Source organism: Pieris napi, chromosome 10 (genome assembly GCF_905475465.1).
Source record: "Pieris napi chromosome 10, ilPieNapi1.2, whole genome shotgun sequence".
Taxonomy (NCBI): domain Eukaryota; kingdom Metazoa; phylum Arthropoda; class Insecta; order Lepidoptera; family Pieridae; genus Pieris; species Pieris napi.
This window is the reverse complement of record NC_062243.1, coordinates 1,746,245-1,765,481: the sequence shown is the minus strand read 5'-3', so window position 1 is coordinate 1,765,481 and position 19,237 is coordinate 1,746,245. Positions and strand designations below refer to the sequence as shown.

Here is a 19,237-nt window from a genome sequence, read left to right as displayed (position 1 = left end):
TAGCCAAAAAAGGCGCCCGCCTAATTCAACACTTCCCGCGCTTTCGATAATTGATTTACCCATCAGTATTCGACAATCGTACATGACCCTTTGACAGTGACAGCTCGTGCAAGTTCCACAGTATGCACAATATAACATTAACAATCTCTTTGAAAAACTGTAATACAATAAAACTATTGCCATAATATATAAAAAATTTAAAAAAAACTGTAATTACGACGTTAATCGTTATTTTAAAGTTTTAAACTCTTCTTTTTCATAATAGGTACGATTAGTTACAACTGTTCCATCACTTCCATCTTTGCCTCTGGAGTCTGGACTCTGGACAGTGGAGTGTGGACACTGGACATATTTGGCAACCGGTGACTGATGAGTGAATTTTAATTTTATGCTTTGCAGTTTGCAATAAATTATTATCAAAACTGTTGGACGCCGACGGATCCAATAATCCAATTTTACTTAGAAGAAAAGATTAAAATGGAACCGCAGTTTTCTTTTCCTTTCAAACCATATGACATTCAGAAAAAGTTCATGAGTGAACTTTATAAAACAATAGACGATCGAAAGCTGGGTATTTTCGAGAGTCCTACTGGTACAGTAAGTATTTATTTTAGATATTGTACCAAAATATATTTTCTGTTTCGTAGGTCTTTCCTATATATTCATGAAAGTATTGGTACTGCAACCTAATTACTTTTTAAAGTCGATACCTATAGAAAATATAAATTACAGGGAAAATCCTTAAGTATTTGCTGCGGAGCATTACAGTGGCTTAAAGATAACAACAAAGCTCTTATAGAAGATATTAAAAAACAGATATCAGATTTTAATGAAGCAAACTCTCTTATTCCAGGTAACCTTTATTTTTTATATTATATTTAGAATACAAATTATATTTTTGAATTAAAATAAAATATTATCTGTTTCTAATGATAACAATCCAAACTTTTTATAATAGAACTTTTACCATCATTAAATGGGTAATACATTTTTATTATATAGATGCAGATGACTGGCTTCAAGAAGAGTACACAAAAATAAAAAATAATCAAGCACTTGCCAGCTTACAATTAAAACTTCACAAATTACAACGAAGAGAAGAATATTTCAATGAACTTCAGAAGAGAGTAGCGGCATCAAAAGCCAATTTAAATAAAATTGATCACTACTTTAAGAAAAACATTATAGATGACAGTTGTAAGTCTGATGATAAAAATGATTTTGATTTGGAAGATGATCTTATGATTGATGAAATAGAGGCAAAAGATGATGATGATTCGGAGTCTGAGGAACCGGTTGAAGAGAGTGATCCTATAACTAAGGTTTGTAATGTTTCTTTAATTTTCTGAAAGTTAAATGATTGCCTCATTAGAGACCATTCCGATATCAGAAAATTAAAGACCATTCCACATTTATTAACAAAATTATGGCACTATAAGATTACAAGTTACTTTGATTTTTGAATTGTAATGACATCTTGTGTCCAGGTGTAATTTACAGTTGGAGGAAATATTTCCTATCAACCTTTGTGTAATATTTATTATATTTAAAAGCTGAAGAGTTTGTAGTTTTGAATCTGATTTACTCTGGACCTAATACTTAAAAAAATTGGATTAGTCCATTTATCAGCGGATACTTGTATTGACAATACAAAATATTTTATTTATTTAATTAATTAACTTTATATGAGTGTAAATAAGTTACCTCAAATTAATACATTTCTTTTGCTATTTAGTATATTAGATCTAAGACAGTATAAGGCAGGTGAACTGCAAGGTCATACTAGTACTAGGAAACTCTGTTAGGGCTAAGTACTTTGTTAGGTAAAAAAACCAGGGCACCTTAGTTTTGGCTTTATATTTCTGTATCTGTTTTATGATATAATGTTTTTCTTAATGGGCATGTAGGTGATCAACCTTTTATACCTGACACACCGTGGAGTTTTTTTTGTATTCAATCATCCATTTTTGTTAGTAACTTGGTACAATAAATATAATTATTGTTTGCTTAGTTTGGTCTTTACTATTAAATCTATAAATTTATGAATTTGTGTATTTCCAGATATACATAAGTAGTAGAACACACAGCCAGTTATCACAGTTTGTGGGTGAAATAAAGAGAACCAATTTTAATAATAATATCCGAGTTGTTACTTTGGCGTCTAGACAGCATTACTGTATCAATTCAGATGTCAATAAGTTAAAGAATGTTAATCTCATTAATGAGAGGTAAGTGTATAGTTATAGTAACCAAGTATAGTTTTTACAACATAGAGGTCCTGGGTTCAAACCCTGGCCAGTAAATGTTTTGCTTGTTCATGATGGGATCTTAGGTAGTTGTCAGATAAATGTGTGTCCAGTACTATAAATAATAAATAAATAAATCAGTGACGCTACAACCTCTTTAGGTCTTGGCCTCAGATTTCTGAATCTGTTTCATGATCATTTTTAAATTTAATAGGCAAGTAGGTGACACACGCCGTCGACTTTTTGGGTCTAAGGCAACCCGGTTTCCTCTCGATGTTTTCCTTCACCGTGCGAGCAAGAAAGTCCATTGGTGCACGGTCGGAGATCGAACGTACGACCTAAGGGATGAGAGTCGCACTACCACCACTAGGCTAACACTTCTTAGTCCAATATTATACCAGAGCGACTTAATGTTACGGGGTATAGAATCTGGTACAAATTATGTGAACAAGTTATCTTAATATTTCAAATACTGAGACAACTTAGAGAGTTAAAATTAATGAAACGGATACAGAAATGTGTCCAGTTTTCAGTGGCGTAACAATAGGGTCGCAGGGCCGGCACATTGCCACGGGTCCCCGACCCAAGAGGGCCCCTGCCTAAGAGATATTATGTTCTATGGATGAATGTGAAGTCTCCAATACGCATTGGGCAAGCGTGGGGACTACAGACTATTCCCTCTCGCCTAAGAGAGGAGGTCTATGGCCATTAGTAATCATATACGACGTGTTGAGTACGCTGAAAATCTCGAAGTTAATTAGCATTAAACTGAGTACAACGTGACGATTTTAACTGATAGGGCTCCATCAAAAGAATTTTCCACGGGCCCCAGATGGTATAGTTACGCCACTGCCAGTATTTAAAGTAAAGTAAAAAATCATTTAATTATATAGGTAATGTACACTTATGACTCGTCAGTAAAGAAATACATATTAATGCTTCTAATTTTACACTTTTTGTACTAGATCCAAATAAATTTACTGGAAATGGAACAATAATAATGTACCTATCTAGGCCATATATATGGCTGTATAGACCAGTAATAAACACAACGGCCACAAAAGTGTGTCTAGTATTACTGTAGCTCTGTTATATCCCGTAACATGTTTTTGAGGCCGGCCTAAATATTCCAGATGTTTAGACCTACAGAAGTCTAAATCTAAACCAACCTCGACAGATATGGATGGTAGGGCAACAAAAAAAACAAAGACTAAATCGTGCACAAGTTGTCCGTACTATAATCAAGGAAATATAACAAAATTGAAGGAACGATTACTCGTGGATGTTATGGATATGGAGGATTTAGTTAAATGTGGGAAGATCTTGAAGGCCTGCCCGTATTATGCTTCTAGAATGGCCTTGGATGATTCCGAGGTAAGTAATAAGGTCAGTACTCACATACGGTATTACTCGATCGAGCTAAACTGTCGAGTAAAACCCATGGCATGGGCTTTCGTCCACACATTGAGCATTGATCTATCGAGTGAGGCGCGTCGTTCAGTATTCATCGAACCGATCGAGGCAAAGGATGTCTGTGCAACAAAGGAGACGGTGGCTGTATTTAGCAAGTCTCACAGTGCTTTATAAGAAAATCAAAGAAAATGAAAAAATTTATCATAACATTCATTTCTCTTATTTTTGTGGGAGTAATCTTTGGACTTGACATTCCATAAACACTCACACTGTCTATATGTGTTAATAAAGTCTTCTATAGCGCTTTTGCAATAAACTCGCAAATCCATTTCTCTTAAAAACACGTTTTTCAATCACCATAAACAGTACCAGACTTACCCTCGCCTCGCACCACTCGCAGTCACGTACACACATTCGAGTCAAGATTGACGGCTCGCTTCGAGTAGGTTCGAAGGAAATTACTTTCATTTAATTGCTCGGTGCGAGCCTTCGAGCTGTGAGTTATGCGGTCCACACGTTGATTTTTACTCGACTTCGAGTAAAACTATCGAGTAATACCGTATGTGAGTACTGACCTATACACAGATTCAAACTGAAGACAAGCCCCGCGTGCGTGGTTCACTTCCTTGTTGACTGTCAAGAGCCAAGTGCGGGCAAGAGGTGATGCGGGTGCCGTGGGTAGGTCCGACTTGCCCATGAGGATATTTCTGGACCCGGCGGGAGACGCCAAGCCTACCAGATACGACTAGTTTAAGGAAATAAAGTCCATTTTTGGGAAAGGGTAGATTTGACATTCCCCTGTTGCCTAGTTTCTACGTTACAGGTCTGCCTGATCGCATGCCTGATAGGCTATTAGGGGTCCTAGATATATAAAAAAACCCTGTTTTTAATAATAGGTTGAATTGGTTTTAAAAACTATTTTAGATTATTTATTAATGACTTGAAGCTACACAATTCGTTATTTAAGACTGGTAAGCCTTTGAAAATTAAAATTAAATATTCATAATTTCATGAAGTCGCTAAAACCAAGATGGCGTTGCACCAGTCCCTGTGACGCACTATGCTTTGTCAACTTACGTAAATTTTTTACGTGTTAATTATTAATAAGTAAAAAAATAATTTAGATCAAAGAAATATCCTCCATGATAGTTTTAGAGTTAGACAGGCGAAGACATAGTTAACAACTATGCTTCGTCATCTATCTATTCGACAAATATCTATAATAATAATAACTCGTATAAAAATATTTTTGATTATTTGTTTTTTTGATAAATTAATTATTTATAGGTTATTTTAATCCATAACGCTTTTTAAAACCATGTTTTATAGAGATTACTCTCAATAATTCTGCAAAAAATAGCGAACCAATTCTTAAAAGGCCGACAACGCACTTGTGAGCCTTCAACCAATGTGAGTGTCCATGGGTGGCGGTATCACATAACATCTGATGAGCCTACTGCCCGTGACCCTGTTACATTAAAAAAATAACACAATTTTTTATTCACCTTTGTCTTGTCATAGGGCAGTGTATTAAATTATTGAACGCTAAGCATATGTGACGCGATTTTTAAATTTTGTCATATTAACCAGCGCTTTTTAACCTCTGAATAACTCGTTTTAATTCGTGTTATTAATCGGGTAACCTACCTTACAGGTAGTTCTAATAAGTCACGCTGGTATTGTAAGCAGTGGAGCGCGAAGTGGCATTAATCTCAAACTCGAAAATAATATTCTCATATTGGACGAGGCCCATGGGCTTACAGCTGCGTTGGAGAATGCTCACTCGGCGCCCGTTAATATGAAACAGTTGACGGCTGTAAAATTGTACCTGAAATTCTATATAAATAGGTATAGGGCGAAGTTGAGCAGTCGAAATCTTTTACAGCTGAATCAGATTGGCTTTGTTGTCGGGAAATTAGTGGGTGAGTGTTTATTAAATTTTATTTACCATGATTTTAATACCTATAAAAGTGAGTAAGGGAGCGTTCAAGTATTACGTCACGCAATTTTTGGAGATTATTGACCCCCCCCCCATGTTACGCGCCGTAACGTTTTTCTGTACCCCATAGTAAAACGTTTCGTGACCACGCGGTGACTCTTTATACCTAAAAGTTACCATTATGTGTTGTAAAGTACTGGAAAGTCGAAAATAATATGAACAATAACGCGTAATTCAATCCCCGCCCCGCACGTAACGTTTTACAAAAAAACTTTCTATGAAGTGTGACTGTTGACATGATTCATACTAAGAAGGATTAGGGTGACATATCCTTATATTACTATTCCGTTTGCATTGGCATTAATATTGAAGTAAAATACGTCCTATCATCTACACTTACGTTTAATAAATCTGGTCTCCGAGATCAGCTTGAAAGTAGACTTATGTCTGCGATTCTACATAATGGATCAATTCTTGCGCTGTGTGAGGTCGTGAGTTCAGGTTTCCCTGAAGCTTGGGTTTGGGTGGATCATTCCTAAATCACAACACATACACAAAGAACTCAACAATTCTAAGAGACATTATAAATTGTTTCAAACATTCCAGGTGATTTAAAACAAAATAAAACGCAAGAAGCAAAAATATATACACTTGAAGATTTCGTTATTAAAACGGAAATTGATCATTTGAATCTCCGCCCTTTAGTTGAGTTTTGTAGGAAAGCACGTTTAGCACCGAAGTTGCATGGATTCTCGATGAGGTACAGTCAGCAAGAGTTGGAAGAGAAAGAGAATACGGTCGACAGAAAAAAGTCGTTTAAGGATTTTCTGAGTAATATGTCGAAGAAGAAAGAAGATAGAGTTGAGGAAAATGAAGGGAAGGAGGAATTGAAGCCAGTGCCGAGCGGAATTAATCAAGTATAAATATATACTATCTTTAGTCCCATGTTTTGTAATAAAGCAAGAGGAATTAATACAACAGATTATCGCTAGAATTGTTAAGTCCCAGAAACAATTGAATTTTCTAGTTTTCAATAATTCTATGCCTAGAAACAGTTTAAATTTTCTAATTTCCAATAATTCTATATCCAGAAACAACTTAAGTTTTCTAATTTCCAATAATTATATGCCCAGAAACAGCTTAAGTTTTCTAATTTCCAATAATTCTATGCCCAGAAACAGCTTAAGTTTTCTAATTTCCAATTATTCTATGCCCAGAAACAGCTTAAGGTTTCTAATTTCCAATTATTATGTGCCCAGAAACAGTTTCAATGTTTAATTTTTTAATAATTCCAGGTACCGGAAATATCGGCGGGTAGTAGTTTATACGCTCTACTGGATTTCTTGGAGATGTTATGTGAGCGCAGTGAGTACGGACGCGTGCTCGTACAGTACGGAGAAAACGCCCTGTTAAAGTATCTATTGTTAAACCCCGCTGAACGGTTCAAAGATGTCGTACAACAGTGTAGATCAGTAAGTGTAAAGTAAATAACTTTTTTTTACGATAGAGTATTATTTTTATGAAAACAAACATGAAACAGATCTCGTCATATACAGTGTAAACTCTTTATAACGAATTTACAGGGACCGGACATTTTAATTCGTTATAGGGAAGGAAAAATTAATGTATATTGGGTTATACCAATTGTATAATGGGTATGGGGTTAAACCAAATAAATTTTACTACGTTTTACGTTATAGAGAGTTTTTCCATATTACCAATGACGTTATAAAGAGTTTACACTGTATTTCCAAAATAAATATGTATAATGATATTTTCTATGTGCGGATTTTTTTGCCCCTAAACGGAAAGGAGGGTCACCTAGTTAAGAGATACTGTCGCCCATAGACACCCACATTGCCAGATGGCTCGCGAGTGCATTGCCGGTCTTTTAAGAGAATAAATCAGTGGGCAGCTGGTTCCAAATAGTGGTGGTGGTGCGCGGCAAAAACTTAAAAAAGCTCAGTTATGGAACGACGGCCGTCACGGTCGTGTCAGGCACAGAAGGCCGATCACCTACTTGTCTATTAAGATATGACAAGACATATATTTTATTTATTTCATAATAATATTTTTTAAGGTGGTCGTAGCGGGGGGGACAATGGAACCTTTAAGTGAATTTAAGTCGCTATTAAACACAGATGTAGTGAATATAGTGAAGTGTGACCATGTAGTGCCTTCGGAGAATGTTTTGGGCGTCTGTTTGTCACGAGGACCGGGCAACGTCATGTTGAACTTTTCTTATGAGAACCGAATGTCAAAAGAGTTGGTAAGTTTTTACATGTGTGTTTTATAATCTGTATTATCAGAGTTAGTTAGTTAATAGATTTTTTTATTATTTTTTTTACGTGAATTCTTACTGCTGACCATAGATAATATATTTCCGTCGTTCTCTATGGCCTGTGATAAATCCATTTTTGTGTAACTACCAACCACCAAATGTTTTAACAACGTTAGATCACGCCTGGTCACGTGACCATGCTCTTACAAATCTGATTTCCAATTTTCCAGCTGGATGAAGTCGGTCGTATATTAAGAAATATATGTAGCATAGTACCCGGTGGTATAGTTTGCTTTCTACCCTCGTACTCGTATGAGAACAAGGTGTATGAACATTTGAAGAATACAAATGTTATTGAGGCCATATCAAAAAGAAAGGCCGTTTTTCGAGAGCCCAAATCGGCATCTGATGTTGATCAGGTATGTTGATAAATTTGCGTGCGTACAATGAGCGTAACGGGACAATGAGTCTTGCTTTTTCGTACGTGCATAGTTAGACGTTGTCACTTGACAACACAACGAAAATATAAATTAGGTATAGAATTGTCTCCCTTCGATTATTAGACGACGTACGAGTACATGTACGCCCAAATCTTAATTGTAAAATAAAAAAAAAACAGCTGTTGCTCTAAATATTTTTTTGACTGTCAAATAATTTATTATTGTACTTAATGCAAAGTGCCGCTACCATAGATTATATCTATTGTAGAAATTGACATTTGGTCTGCGAAAAAAGAACCGTCAAAGAATTTTCTGGCTTCACTACTGAATTACCGTTTTATATTGACAAATCACTCATAGTCCGAATCAAAAGTATATAATTATTGTGAACAACAAATAGGAATTTAGTCAGAAGAGACAGAAGAGATTGGTCCTGTATAACATGACGGTTCTCTTTCCGCAGACTAAAGTATAATTTAATGAATGCAACATTAGTCCCATAAGTACCCGAAATAAAAGCACATTTAATTTATTTGTAGGTACTTCAAAAGTTCGCATCCGCAGTGAACGCAAAACATTCAGAACAAAATGGTGCATTATTATTAAGTGTGGTCGGGGGAAAACTAAGTGAAGGACTAAATTTTAGGTAAATTTTGTTTGTGCATTAAAAGCCTTATATCTCAAAACCAGTATCAAATAGAATATTTAATGAATAGTTATAATACAAAAAATATTAGGTGTTAAAACACACCTTTCTCCAAGTCGGTAGATTTTGCGATTCAATATAAAGTTTGAGGGATTAAATTTGATCTTTTGGAAAACTATACTATCGAAATATAGAAAGAAATACTTATTAAACATAATATAGATTAAAATAATAGTGTTGTAATATTCTAATAGTGTTGACATTTCACAACTTATTTAACATGAATGACTATGTGATAATTGAACATGTTTTTACGTATGTATGTGAACTTATGACGGATATTTGGTTAGTAAAATTTTGAGTTTTATTTAGTGATGACTTGGGTCGTTGTGTGCTGGTGATTGGTATGCCGTACCCCAATGTTAAATCTCCAGAGCTAAAGGAGAAAATGGCGTTTTTGAACCGAGCCACGCCGGGCGCTGGCGCCGTTTATTACGAAAACCTGTGTATGAAGGCTGTCAATCAATGTATAGGTAAGTTTCATCCACTTAAACTAAGCGTTTACCCCCGCCCATAACAACACACACGGGAGGTTTGCGAGTGCGTTGCCGGCCTGTAAGGTACGCTCTTCCCGTGAAGGTATCAAGTCATAATGTGGTATGGCAGCTGGTTCCATAAAGTAGTGGTCGTAAGTGCTCTGTCGTGGAGCTCCAGACGTCAAGGTGGAATGGAAGCTATAACATAAAAACCTTCATTTAAAATATAGAGGTTTATTTGGAAACTTGTCTCAAGTCTCAATCAACGTTCGAGTGCCGTCAATTGTCGTTTTATGCCCATTGTGTTGAAGTTCACGGGCTTTAGTTAGAGCTGTTTTGAGGATCATTTAGAATAAATTTTCGATGTTTGACCTGAGACTTGAAAATATAGCCCACAGATCTCTATATAATATGAATTTAATCAAAAATGGTAAAATTCAAGAATAATATATGAAGTAGCTAGTTTTTCATTCTTTTTTTCAATTTCATGATTATCCGGCTCGAAGGACCAATTAAAATTATTTATATTAGCTTTTATTAACGTATTTAATTAAAAAACAATACAAATATTGTCTATGGTTTATTATAAAATATATTATACTGCAGTTTTACTGAAATCCACTCTATTTAAAAAAATATTATTACCAATTACCGCCATCTACTGGATGGCATGGAAGTGATTTGATTGAATGTTTAAACAGGGCGGGCCGTTCGTCACGCGAATGACTATGCGACAGTGTTGTTGGTGGATGAAAGGTATTCAAGAACTCAGACTATCACAGCACTGCCTTCGTTTGTACAGGTACATTGTATAAAATCATCTGTACATAATTTTAACTAGGCATTTTTGTTACCGACTTAATAATTTAAATTTTTATATACTGTCTGTACACAAACATAGTTTACGATCTAGCCTAGCTTTAAAATAATAAGTAATTTAAAACTAATTCACTAATTAAATATAAAAATAATTTAGTAATTTAAATAAAAAAAATTACTATTACACCTATATTTTTTGAAGTTATTAACCAGTAGCGTAGTGTCTTAGATTTCTGTGCCTGTTTCTTATTAATAGGTATGAAGTTGTCTAAGACATGCCGGTTTTACAAGTGTTAATTGTCTATTGTGCCGGGATTCGAATGCATGACCTCAGGTTTCTATAGTATATCGAAATGTAATCTTACCTTTGGACGTGGGCCTGACAAGATTTTTGAAAAATGCCCTACTCTAGCTTTCAATAGTGATTTCGACCAGTTGCGATTCAAAATCCTACAAATGATGAGAGATCGACATCGAATTTCAATGTTGCGAGTTACAAGATAAGGGCGATGTTTTTCGTATATTTGCACGTGTTTGTACTAAAAGTAATGCCTATGTATTGGGGCCGTTCAAGTATTACGTAAGCAGATTTACTGCAATTTATCCCCTCCCCCCCTTCCTCTTGTCAGCAAAAGTAAGCAAAGCTCTCAAAAATAATAAATAGCACATAAACGTATCATTTTTTTTGTAGGAATCCTCGAAATGCATTTCGTTTTCAAGCATACTAATTGTGGGTAATATGTGTAAAAAAGTAAATAATTACTGTTGACGTAATCACCAAATAAGAAAATCAAAAACCTCCCCCCTCCCCCCTATAGTGCTTACGTAATACTTAAACGGCCCCATTGTTAAAGATTGATAGAGACAAATTAGCGTGTGATATTAGATTTTTTATAATTTTTATTACAGAAATCATTAATCTCAAATTGCAGTTTTGGACAAACTGTCAGCAGTTTAGCAAAATTTTTTGCTAAACATAAAAATAAACGATAACATTGTAAGTATTTTATTTTTACGATAACTCAACACATTGATAAAGGCTTTTATAAACATTGTTTTGTTTTATAGGATCAACTGGTAACCCTGACATACATTCGTTCGTCAGTACGTCGCCCTTTTCGGAAGTTCTTAAAGGATTCAAAATTAGTTCAAAAATGTCAAGCTAGTTCCAGTTCACATACAATTTTAATAAAAATAACACTTAAGAATTATGTAATAATAGAATTAACTACATCAAAACAGCGTAATATTCTGCTATAATATGTAAACAGCTTAATAATCCATAAGTTCGATTTTCTAGAAGCTTTTTTTATGGTCGTAAAGTTATTTTATAAGCCATGTGGTTATTTATTAACTTAAGTATTTTCTGTATATTAAGGAAAATGCTCTAGACGTCTCTAGGTATAAAATTAATGGCCATATGTTGTCCAGGGACCAAGAAAAGACCCTTCTTCTCAAATTCCACTTCCGTAGGCTTCGGCGCTCCTGGTATTGGCTCGAATTTGTATTTCAATGCCAAACTCGATAATGCGTGACGAACGGACGTTAAACCAAATCTCATTCCTGAAAGATACATTTTTCATATAATGGGTTGGTATGTTGATACGTTCTATAGTAAATAATAATAAAGCCTTTTTAATTCCTCACTTAAAAGATTACATATCATAGTTGTAAGTTTTGTTATTATACTCTACGTTAGTTATTGTTATTTCCGTTTCTTTGTGTTCTGCAGTATTGGTTAGGTAAAGGCCTACTCCTGAACTTTTCAGGAGTCATCTTTTTCCATTTAGATCTGTTCCTCCATCCAATTCTCCCTATAAACCTTAACTAAGTCCGCCCATCGCTTTTGTGGTCTTCTCACGTTTATTTTTCCTCCTTCCTCTCAAGAGTGGCTTCGGCGGTCCATCTTTTATTTGTACCTTGCAATATGGGTTAGGTTAGGTTAGGTCGGTGATTGCACGGATTAAGGGAAACTGTTACCGCGCCTACCGTCCATAGTGAACAGATGGGGCTGTTGGGTTTTAGTGGGTAGGTGTCCATTGCACCATACGGACTGACTCCCACACTCCCTGCGCCACTTTTACCCTAATAGCGCACTAGCGGCCAGGCCGCAGCGGCCAGACGCGCGGCCTGGCCGCAGGGGTTGCGGCTTGCAACGCGGCCAAAAAGGCGGCTACGATAGACAGTTGCTTATACAGCGCGCTTCAAAATGGACGTTGAGGAAATAGCAGTGCTTTTGTATGTTAGTAAGAAGCAGAAAAAGAAAAGGAAAAAATATTGGGTCCAAAAACTATTTCTCTATTGTGCTGATGGCTATATGCGATGCCAACTACAAATTTATTATAATATTTCTATAATCTCTTCCCACATCATCCTCTTTAAGTCACGGTTGGCATAGTCTTCACAGGACATGCCCACAACGCCCTCCTTGTCTCAATCTCGGTTATAAATCTTTGCGTGTCGAAAGACATCGCAATGATTACAAAACACGCTGTAGTTCCACAATACGTGCGGCCGCCGCGGCTAGTGCGCGCACACTGCTTATTTAACTACAAAGCAATTGATCCCAGTGGCCGCCGAGATCAGCGACCAAACACTGGCCGCAAATGCGTCGCTTCGATCTCGCTGGCCGCTGCGGCTCGGTGTGGCCGCTGGCCGCGTGCGGCCAGGTGCGCGTGCTTTATGGCGATTTCATACTATGGTTTCTATCTCGATGGCCGCCGCGACCTGGCCGCTGCGGCCTGGCCGCTAGTGCGCTATTGCCCTTAAATCGTTGCCCCGGCGCGGGGGTCAGTAAATTGATTTCCCAACAATAAAAAAAAAAAAAAAGGTTAGGTCGGTGATTTAGTGTGATAATTTTATAATTTTCGCCATGACGTGGTCGTGGTCACTTCGAATTGTGTGGATCTGTTTTATTTTTAGGCTCCGCTCCATTGCTCTCTGGGCACTAGTCACCTTTGACTTCACTCTTTCGTCCAGGTTTGTCTGCCGTAGACCATGCATGAGAGGATGCTAGTGTCCATAACAATGTTTTTTAGATCTAGGCTGTAGTTTCCTTTTAATATTTCTTTTTATGATCAGTACATATTCCAAGCTTTTATACAATTAAAAGGATATTTGTTTTCCCTAAATAGGTATACTTTGTAACATATTCTATTTTATTTCCTCAAATATTGAACTTTGGCTTTTGCCTGTTGGTCATTATCTTGGTCTTCGTTGCATTATTTGTAAGAATAGAGCACGCCTTGTCTAGCTTGCTTGCTTGATGCTTCTAATTCTTTGGGATTTTCTGCCAAAATAGTGATGTCATCCGCAAACCTAAGATGACTAATATGCCGACTGTTAGTTTTATAGTAAAACTAGCTGACCCGGCAAACGTCGTTTTGCCATGTATATTATTTCTAGGAAAAAATTTTTTAGTTTAATAAAAATAACTATTGATTATATCATATATTATTTTTTAAAGTCAGTATTTTTTTAAATACAAAACCTGATTGAAAAAAAATAATAATCCAATTATTTTTGTATTTACGATGACACTAAACATGATTCAAATGAGTAAAAGGTTGTGTTGCTAAATTTAATAAAAATAATTTATCGCCAACGTTTTTTAAGCACTAGCCTGCTATACTATAATAAGTACAAGTACCTATGTACCTACACAGTTTTGTTAAAATTTATTTTGTTTTATTTTGACCTAAATGATAGTATAAAATTACCTACGCACATCCTAGGTCCTTCGCCAAATGGTAAATAAGTAAATTGTGTAATATTTTGCTCATTTCCTGGCATAAACCTTTCTGGGTCGTATTTTAATGGTTCTGGAAAGTATTTGGGGTCATAGTGCATGCCGATATTGTTTACATAGACTGGTGTGCCCTTTTTTATTGTTAATTTTTCATCAATTTGGTAGTCTTGTGACGGTATCCTATCGAGCCAACCCATTGGAGGATAGAGCCGTAGTGTCTCTGAAAGAATGTTAGGAAAACTAATAAGCTATAGGACTTATACAGAGCAGAGTGTAAGCTTTATATAGTAAGTGAAGAAAAATTCTCTCGTAACTCAAAAAAGCTCGTAAACAAGTACGTATTTCCGGTTGTTTGGTTTACCTGAAATAATACAATTATGCAAACTAAATACCGCAAACTTTCATATCGTCGATTTAAACACAGCAATGAAACCAACAAAAAATATAAATTCTTTTGATACATGATTTATTTTAAATATTCTTATTGAATATTGTATCTCTTATTATGTTACCTAATGAATTTAATTCAATTTACCTTTGACAACAGCATTAAGATAAGGTAATTCTAAGAGTGTCGATATTTCAAATTTTCCATATTCATCTTTACTTTTCGAGACTTCTTCATATAATTTTTGCTGGAATGATAATTAATTTCTTAGTGTAAGAGCTATAGTGGTTTTCACCACTAACTATACACCAGCTCTTCAAACGTAATTTGAATCTTAAAGAATGAGGGGTGCGTCTGTGTGTAGGCAATTATAGATTTTAATAAGACATTCTTGAATGAGCAGTGTTGGCCTAGTGGCTTCAACCAATGGACTTTCTTTCTATGTGCGAATTTAACATTTGCTCGAACGGTGAAGGAAAACATCGTGAGGAAACCGACATGTCTTAGACCCAAAAAGTCGACGGCGTGTGTCAGGCCCTGGAGGCTGATCAGATTTAAAAATGATTTTTTTTATTTTTTTCTTGCAAACTTACTTGAATTTCGGGCTCATACGCCAAATGGTACAAAGTAAAAGTGAGTACAGATCCTGATGTTTCAAATCCTCCTAGAAGCATTGTCGCAGCATTCGATACTATAACATCGTCAGTGATTACTGAAAGTCAATTTCACATTTTAGGTGTTGCATATAATGTCGCGGTATCGGCAACTAATAATAAATTTCAATTGTACCCTACATACTATCGCAATTCAAAATGTGTGGTATACATAAACCCTTACACTATCCCCCTTGTAGGAAAAAAGTGCATATAATTTTCATAAAAATAATAATAGAGATATCACTTTAAAAAAACTTGTACAATGTAAATAAGACGAATGCAAGCGTGTCGCGTTACACGATAATAATATAAAACTCATGTCCAACAAAATGAAAATATAATTTATTCTTTACACGTTACGTTGCAATAAACCCAGAGTATAATAACAAATTAAATACACAATTTAAACAAATATAATAATTACGCAGCAGCAGGTTGAACGTGATACAGTCTTTTAATAGAGAGTAATACCATTTCGCTTCCTTGTTGCACTCTGGTAAACAGTTCCGCTATTTCCCGGTCCAAGGAGGCAAATAACATTGTGTCATCTGTGTATCGGTTTGCTGATTGCGCCTCCAATCGAGATGCCCCCATCCCGATCTTCCAGCGCTACCCTCATAATAAAATAGCCATAAATATGGAACAGAAGAGGAGACAGACAGACTATTTGCGGTTTGAGAGGCCCAGACTCTATGTCGTTTACCCTGATTTCGTTCTCCCTTCTCATACACTGGTAATCAGTTCCACTAAGTGCTATAGAACACCCACCTCTTGAGCTAAGGATTTTCCATAAGCTATCCCATCGTACGCAGTCGAAAGCCTTCAAATAATCGAGAAAACACAATTAAGGGTAGTAGGACTCCTTTCTCCGCAATTAGACTCGTAATTGGTCCGTTGTGCGTAAAAAAAAAACAACAATTAAATTCACGGCTCTTTTCTATGAGATTCCTGGCGTTTCCAATTTGTTTCCGCGTCCTCGGACCTTTGACAAAACCGGCCTGTTTGTTGAGTATTTCTCGCTGCGGATATGATTGTTACCGCCCGGAAACTATATATAAGAATACTGTTCGAGAATTTTCGCACTTTGTCGAGCCTTTCTGCCCAGTCCTTTGGCCATTCGCCCGATTCCCAGATCTGGTTACGAAAGTCTCTCATGATTTTTAAATCTTTTGAGTACTCCAGCGAATATATTGTCTCATCCCACTGACTTGTTTACTTTAATTTTCCTTAGAGGTTCCCTAATCTCAAATTCTAATAAAAACACACACACATAAACACACAAAATAACAATAATCAAAGAAAAAAATTAAATAAAAAATGTAATGAGAGATATAAAAAAAATCCCTTTTCCCATTCGGTTCGTTTCAAGTGTGTAATGCGTGTGTGCTGTGGTTGTAATTGGCACTGGTTCACTATTATGCTGAGGAGCAGAATGTTCCACAGCGCTGGTCATTGTGCCAGAGACCATAGCAGCTAGTTTGCGCCTCAGTCGCAAAAAAAGAAAGAAAAGGAATGTATCTAATAATACTTATCATAAAATAATAATAATACGTAATATTAGTAAAATTTAGCATTGTAAGTAATGAAGTCTTGTGTAGTAAATATAATAAAATTAAAAGTTAAAAATAAGAATACTTGTTTTGGGCGGATTAAAAATTAGATTTCGTGGGATTTTTGTTGAGTCAATAGATGAATCTTATAGCTGCGACTAAAATTTGACTTTAATTGAAGACTCTTCAGCGGAGGAGGGATATCATTCCAACATTTAATCGTACAACTCCTAACTTAGTGCTTGTTGGCATTACTACGTCAGAGGAGCTTTTTGTACTAATAATCAGGTTGTTTAGTATACGAGTATACTACATCAAATAACAAACATGCCATATACAACTTTTTTCGACCTTTCATTGTTAGAAAGTTTAGGTTGTTCAAATAGAGGGTGACATGTGAGCGAGGTGGTATGGTAACAAAAAACCGGGCGCATGTATTTGTACCCTCTGGATCAACCGTTATGCTTTAGCAGTTATACAATTTTGTATACATGAATTTATGTCTGCTGAATATAGGATAAATACGTGGGGTCCCAAAATAGATCCCTGAGGAACTCCTCAGTCGACAAGGCCCAGAGACGATGAAACACGGATCCCATCACTTCCTGAAAAAAACACTCTCTGATATCGATGGTGGAGATAACTACTAAACCACGAAGTAGATATATTGTCAAGACCATAGAAACGCAGCTTAGAAATAAGAAGAGGAAGATTGATACATTCAAAAGCTCTAGAGAAGTCAAAAAAGTGGGGTTGGACGGTTTGCCTTCGTCTTCAGCTGAGATCAAGTTATCCACTACATTAAGCAATGCAGTAGTTTTCTAAAACCTGACTAAAATGCAGGTAGTATGTTACAGGCTTCGCAATGCTGGATGACTTGGTTGTAAACTTCTCGTTCCAGGATCTTTGAAAGGCAAGGGAGAATTTTGAGCGATCTTAAGTCTTTGAGTTCTATTGGATTTTTTATTTTAGGAATTGGCCGAAAAAGGGCTATCTTCCACTGTGATGGAAAGGTGTAGGTTAAAAGAGATTTGTTTATTATGGCTTTTATAATCTTTAGAGTAATAGGAAGCGTTAAAATAAACTTATCCCTATTAATTCCGTCAGCCCCCTGTGCATTAGTCTTGATGTCCGAAATAATAATAAATAGGCATACATTTTTGCCAGAGTAGCTTCAATGTGTCACTAGGAATCTTATCCTCGGCGTGTTCCTTTAATCTTGCGAAGGCTTTTGTTCTCCAAGCTCCATATCTCTGACAAACTTATGACGCTGACGTTTATTAGATTCCCTTAAACGAACAGACGAAGCTTTTTCAGGGCCTTGAATTCGCGGTTCGATGATTACTTAGTCTCATTGCGTGCGAGAAAATCATCCGGCGCTACCAATTGTACGCTACACATTTTCGCAATACAAGATGTGTGTAGGTAATACATAAACCCCTACACAGTCAATACTTATTTCATATTAGCATTTCTGTGCTATTTCTTTCTTATTTGGCCGGAATAGGAACACGCTATCTTCTACATAACGCAATTATTATAATAATTATATTGACTCACCTACTCCATCTATTACTGGGCCATCTTGCTTCATTTTTAGTAAAGCATCTACCAGATCCTTAGGATCTTTGATAACGTTGTCTTTCCTCTGGGCAACGACAATAGCAAACACTTTTTTAAAGTAATCTGTCGCCCAAATTGGGAATAATGTAAAACTGAAAAAAAAGCGAAAGAAAAAGAAGCTTCAAATATATAATAATATGTGCATACTTGATATTAATACATTCATGTCGGAGCAATGCTCGTTTCGGATTCGAAGGTGCAAATAACAACACCTATATCAGACGTAAGTTGTGAGTGACAAGTAATAGAAACGAAGTCGAGATTCTTTGTCCAATGTACTAGTTATATTAGACTGTAAATTAACTTTGAGGCATAACTTAGATATCAAATCCGGTCATAATGAGATTTTCAACATCTCGAGGGTAGTTAGAAATATAAGTTGTTATACTGTATGTGTGTTATTTTAAGTGTATTGGGTTTACTTGAAGAATTTAGTCAACTCTGGGAAGAAAAATATGCTGCTCCAGCAGAGTCCTCTGAACCAATCAAAGGTCATGAAGGCCTCTGTTATAGTTCTCATTGGATCCTCTCCGGTGCGTAAAGCGTGTGTCTCAACGCCAAACGCAGCTGTTCCAAATACATCCGTGGTGTAGTCCGCAAACAATTTCTGTTAATACGCAAATATTATAAGAGCCATCCATAGGTGTTTTGGTAAACATTGTAACAAGTTCGATTGAGTTTCTATGAACTGGCAGTTAAATATTGTTTTTCTAATTCAATACTGAATGTATAGAAACTGCTAACGAGATTAGTCTTTAAAATCTACTCTCTACTGGAAATCTAGTTGAAGGTATAGGCTAAAACCTCAACTATGGAGAATATTGAAAAACTATTAGAAGAACCGGAAATTTTCTTGATAAAAAAAAAATCTTAACTGTTTAGGTTACTTGATACCTAATACAGTCCCAATTGCAACATTCAATATTGATTATATTACATTCGTTGATCTATA

At 35.9% G+C, this 19,237-nt stretch overlaps 2 protein-coding genes across 10 annotated transcripts in view; one reads left to right on the top strand and one right to left on the bottom strand.

The window, feature by feature from the left end:
* The first annotated feature begins 302 nt into the window (after positions 1-302).
* LOC125053411 (ATP-dependent DNA helicase DDX11) overlaps positions 303-19,237 on the top strand; it is a 21,931-nt gene continuing 2,996 nt past the window's right edge. Inside the window, exons 1-15 of one of the 3 annotated variants that reach the window (XM_047654762.1) lie at positions 303-597; positions 733-853; positions 1,003-1,322; positions 2,062-2,228; positions 3,380-3,620; positions 5,314-5,581; positions 6,205-6,515; positions 6,894-7,070; positions 7,679-7,867; positions 8,110-8,298; positions 8,859-8,965; positions 9,338-9,498; positions 10,203-10,303; positions 11,230-11,317; positions 11,389-11,635. In XM_047654762.1, the coding sequence (XP_047510718.1) occupies positions 478-597; positions 733-853; positions 1,003-1,322; positions 2,062-2,228; positions 3,380-3,620; positions 5,314-5,581; positions 6,205-6,515; positions 6,894-7,070; positions 7,679-7,867; positions 8,110-8,298; positions 8,859-8,965; positions 9,338-9,498; positions 10,203-10,303; positions 11,230-11,313 (2,556 nt within the window). In that variant the 5' untranslated portion in view covers positions 303-477 and the 3' untranslated portion in view covers positions 11,314-11,317; positions 11,389-11,635. The other 2 variants (XM_047654764.1, XM_047654763.1) reach the window with 2 other exon arrangements.
* The window catches only part of LOC125053418 (cytochrome P450 6k1-like), a 26,275-nt gene continuing 18,676 nt past the window's right edge, over positions 11,639-19,237 (bottom strand). For 4 of the 7 annotated variants that reach the window (XM_047654787.1, XM_047654786.1, XM_047654784.1 and 1 more), the window contains 6 exons: positions 18,708-18,892; positions 18,223-18,377; positions 15,050-15,168; positions 14,604-14,703; positions 14,040-14,288; positions 11,639-11,883 (listed from right to left, as the gene is read on the bottom strand). In XM_047654787.1, coding sequence (XP_047510743.1) covers positions 11,708-11,883; positions 14,040-14,288; positions 14,604-14,703; positions 15,050-15,168; positions 18,223-18,377; positions 18,708-18,892 — 984 coding nt within the window. In that variant the 3' untranslated portion in view covers positions 11,639-11,707. The remainder of the gene's footprint in view (positions 11,884-14,039; positions 14,289-14,603; positions 14,704-15,049; positions 15,169-18,222; positions 18,378-18,707; positions 18,893-19,237) is intronic. The other 3 variants (XM_047654789.1, XM_047654791.1, XM_047654792.1) reach the window with 3 other exon arrangements.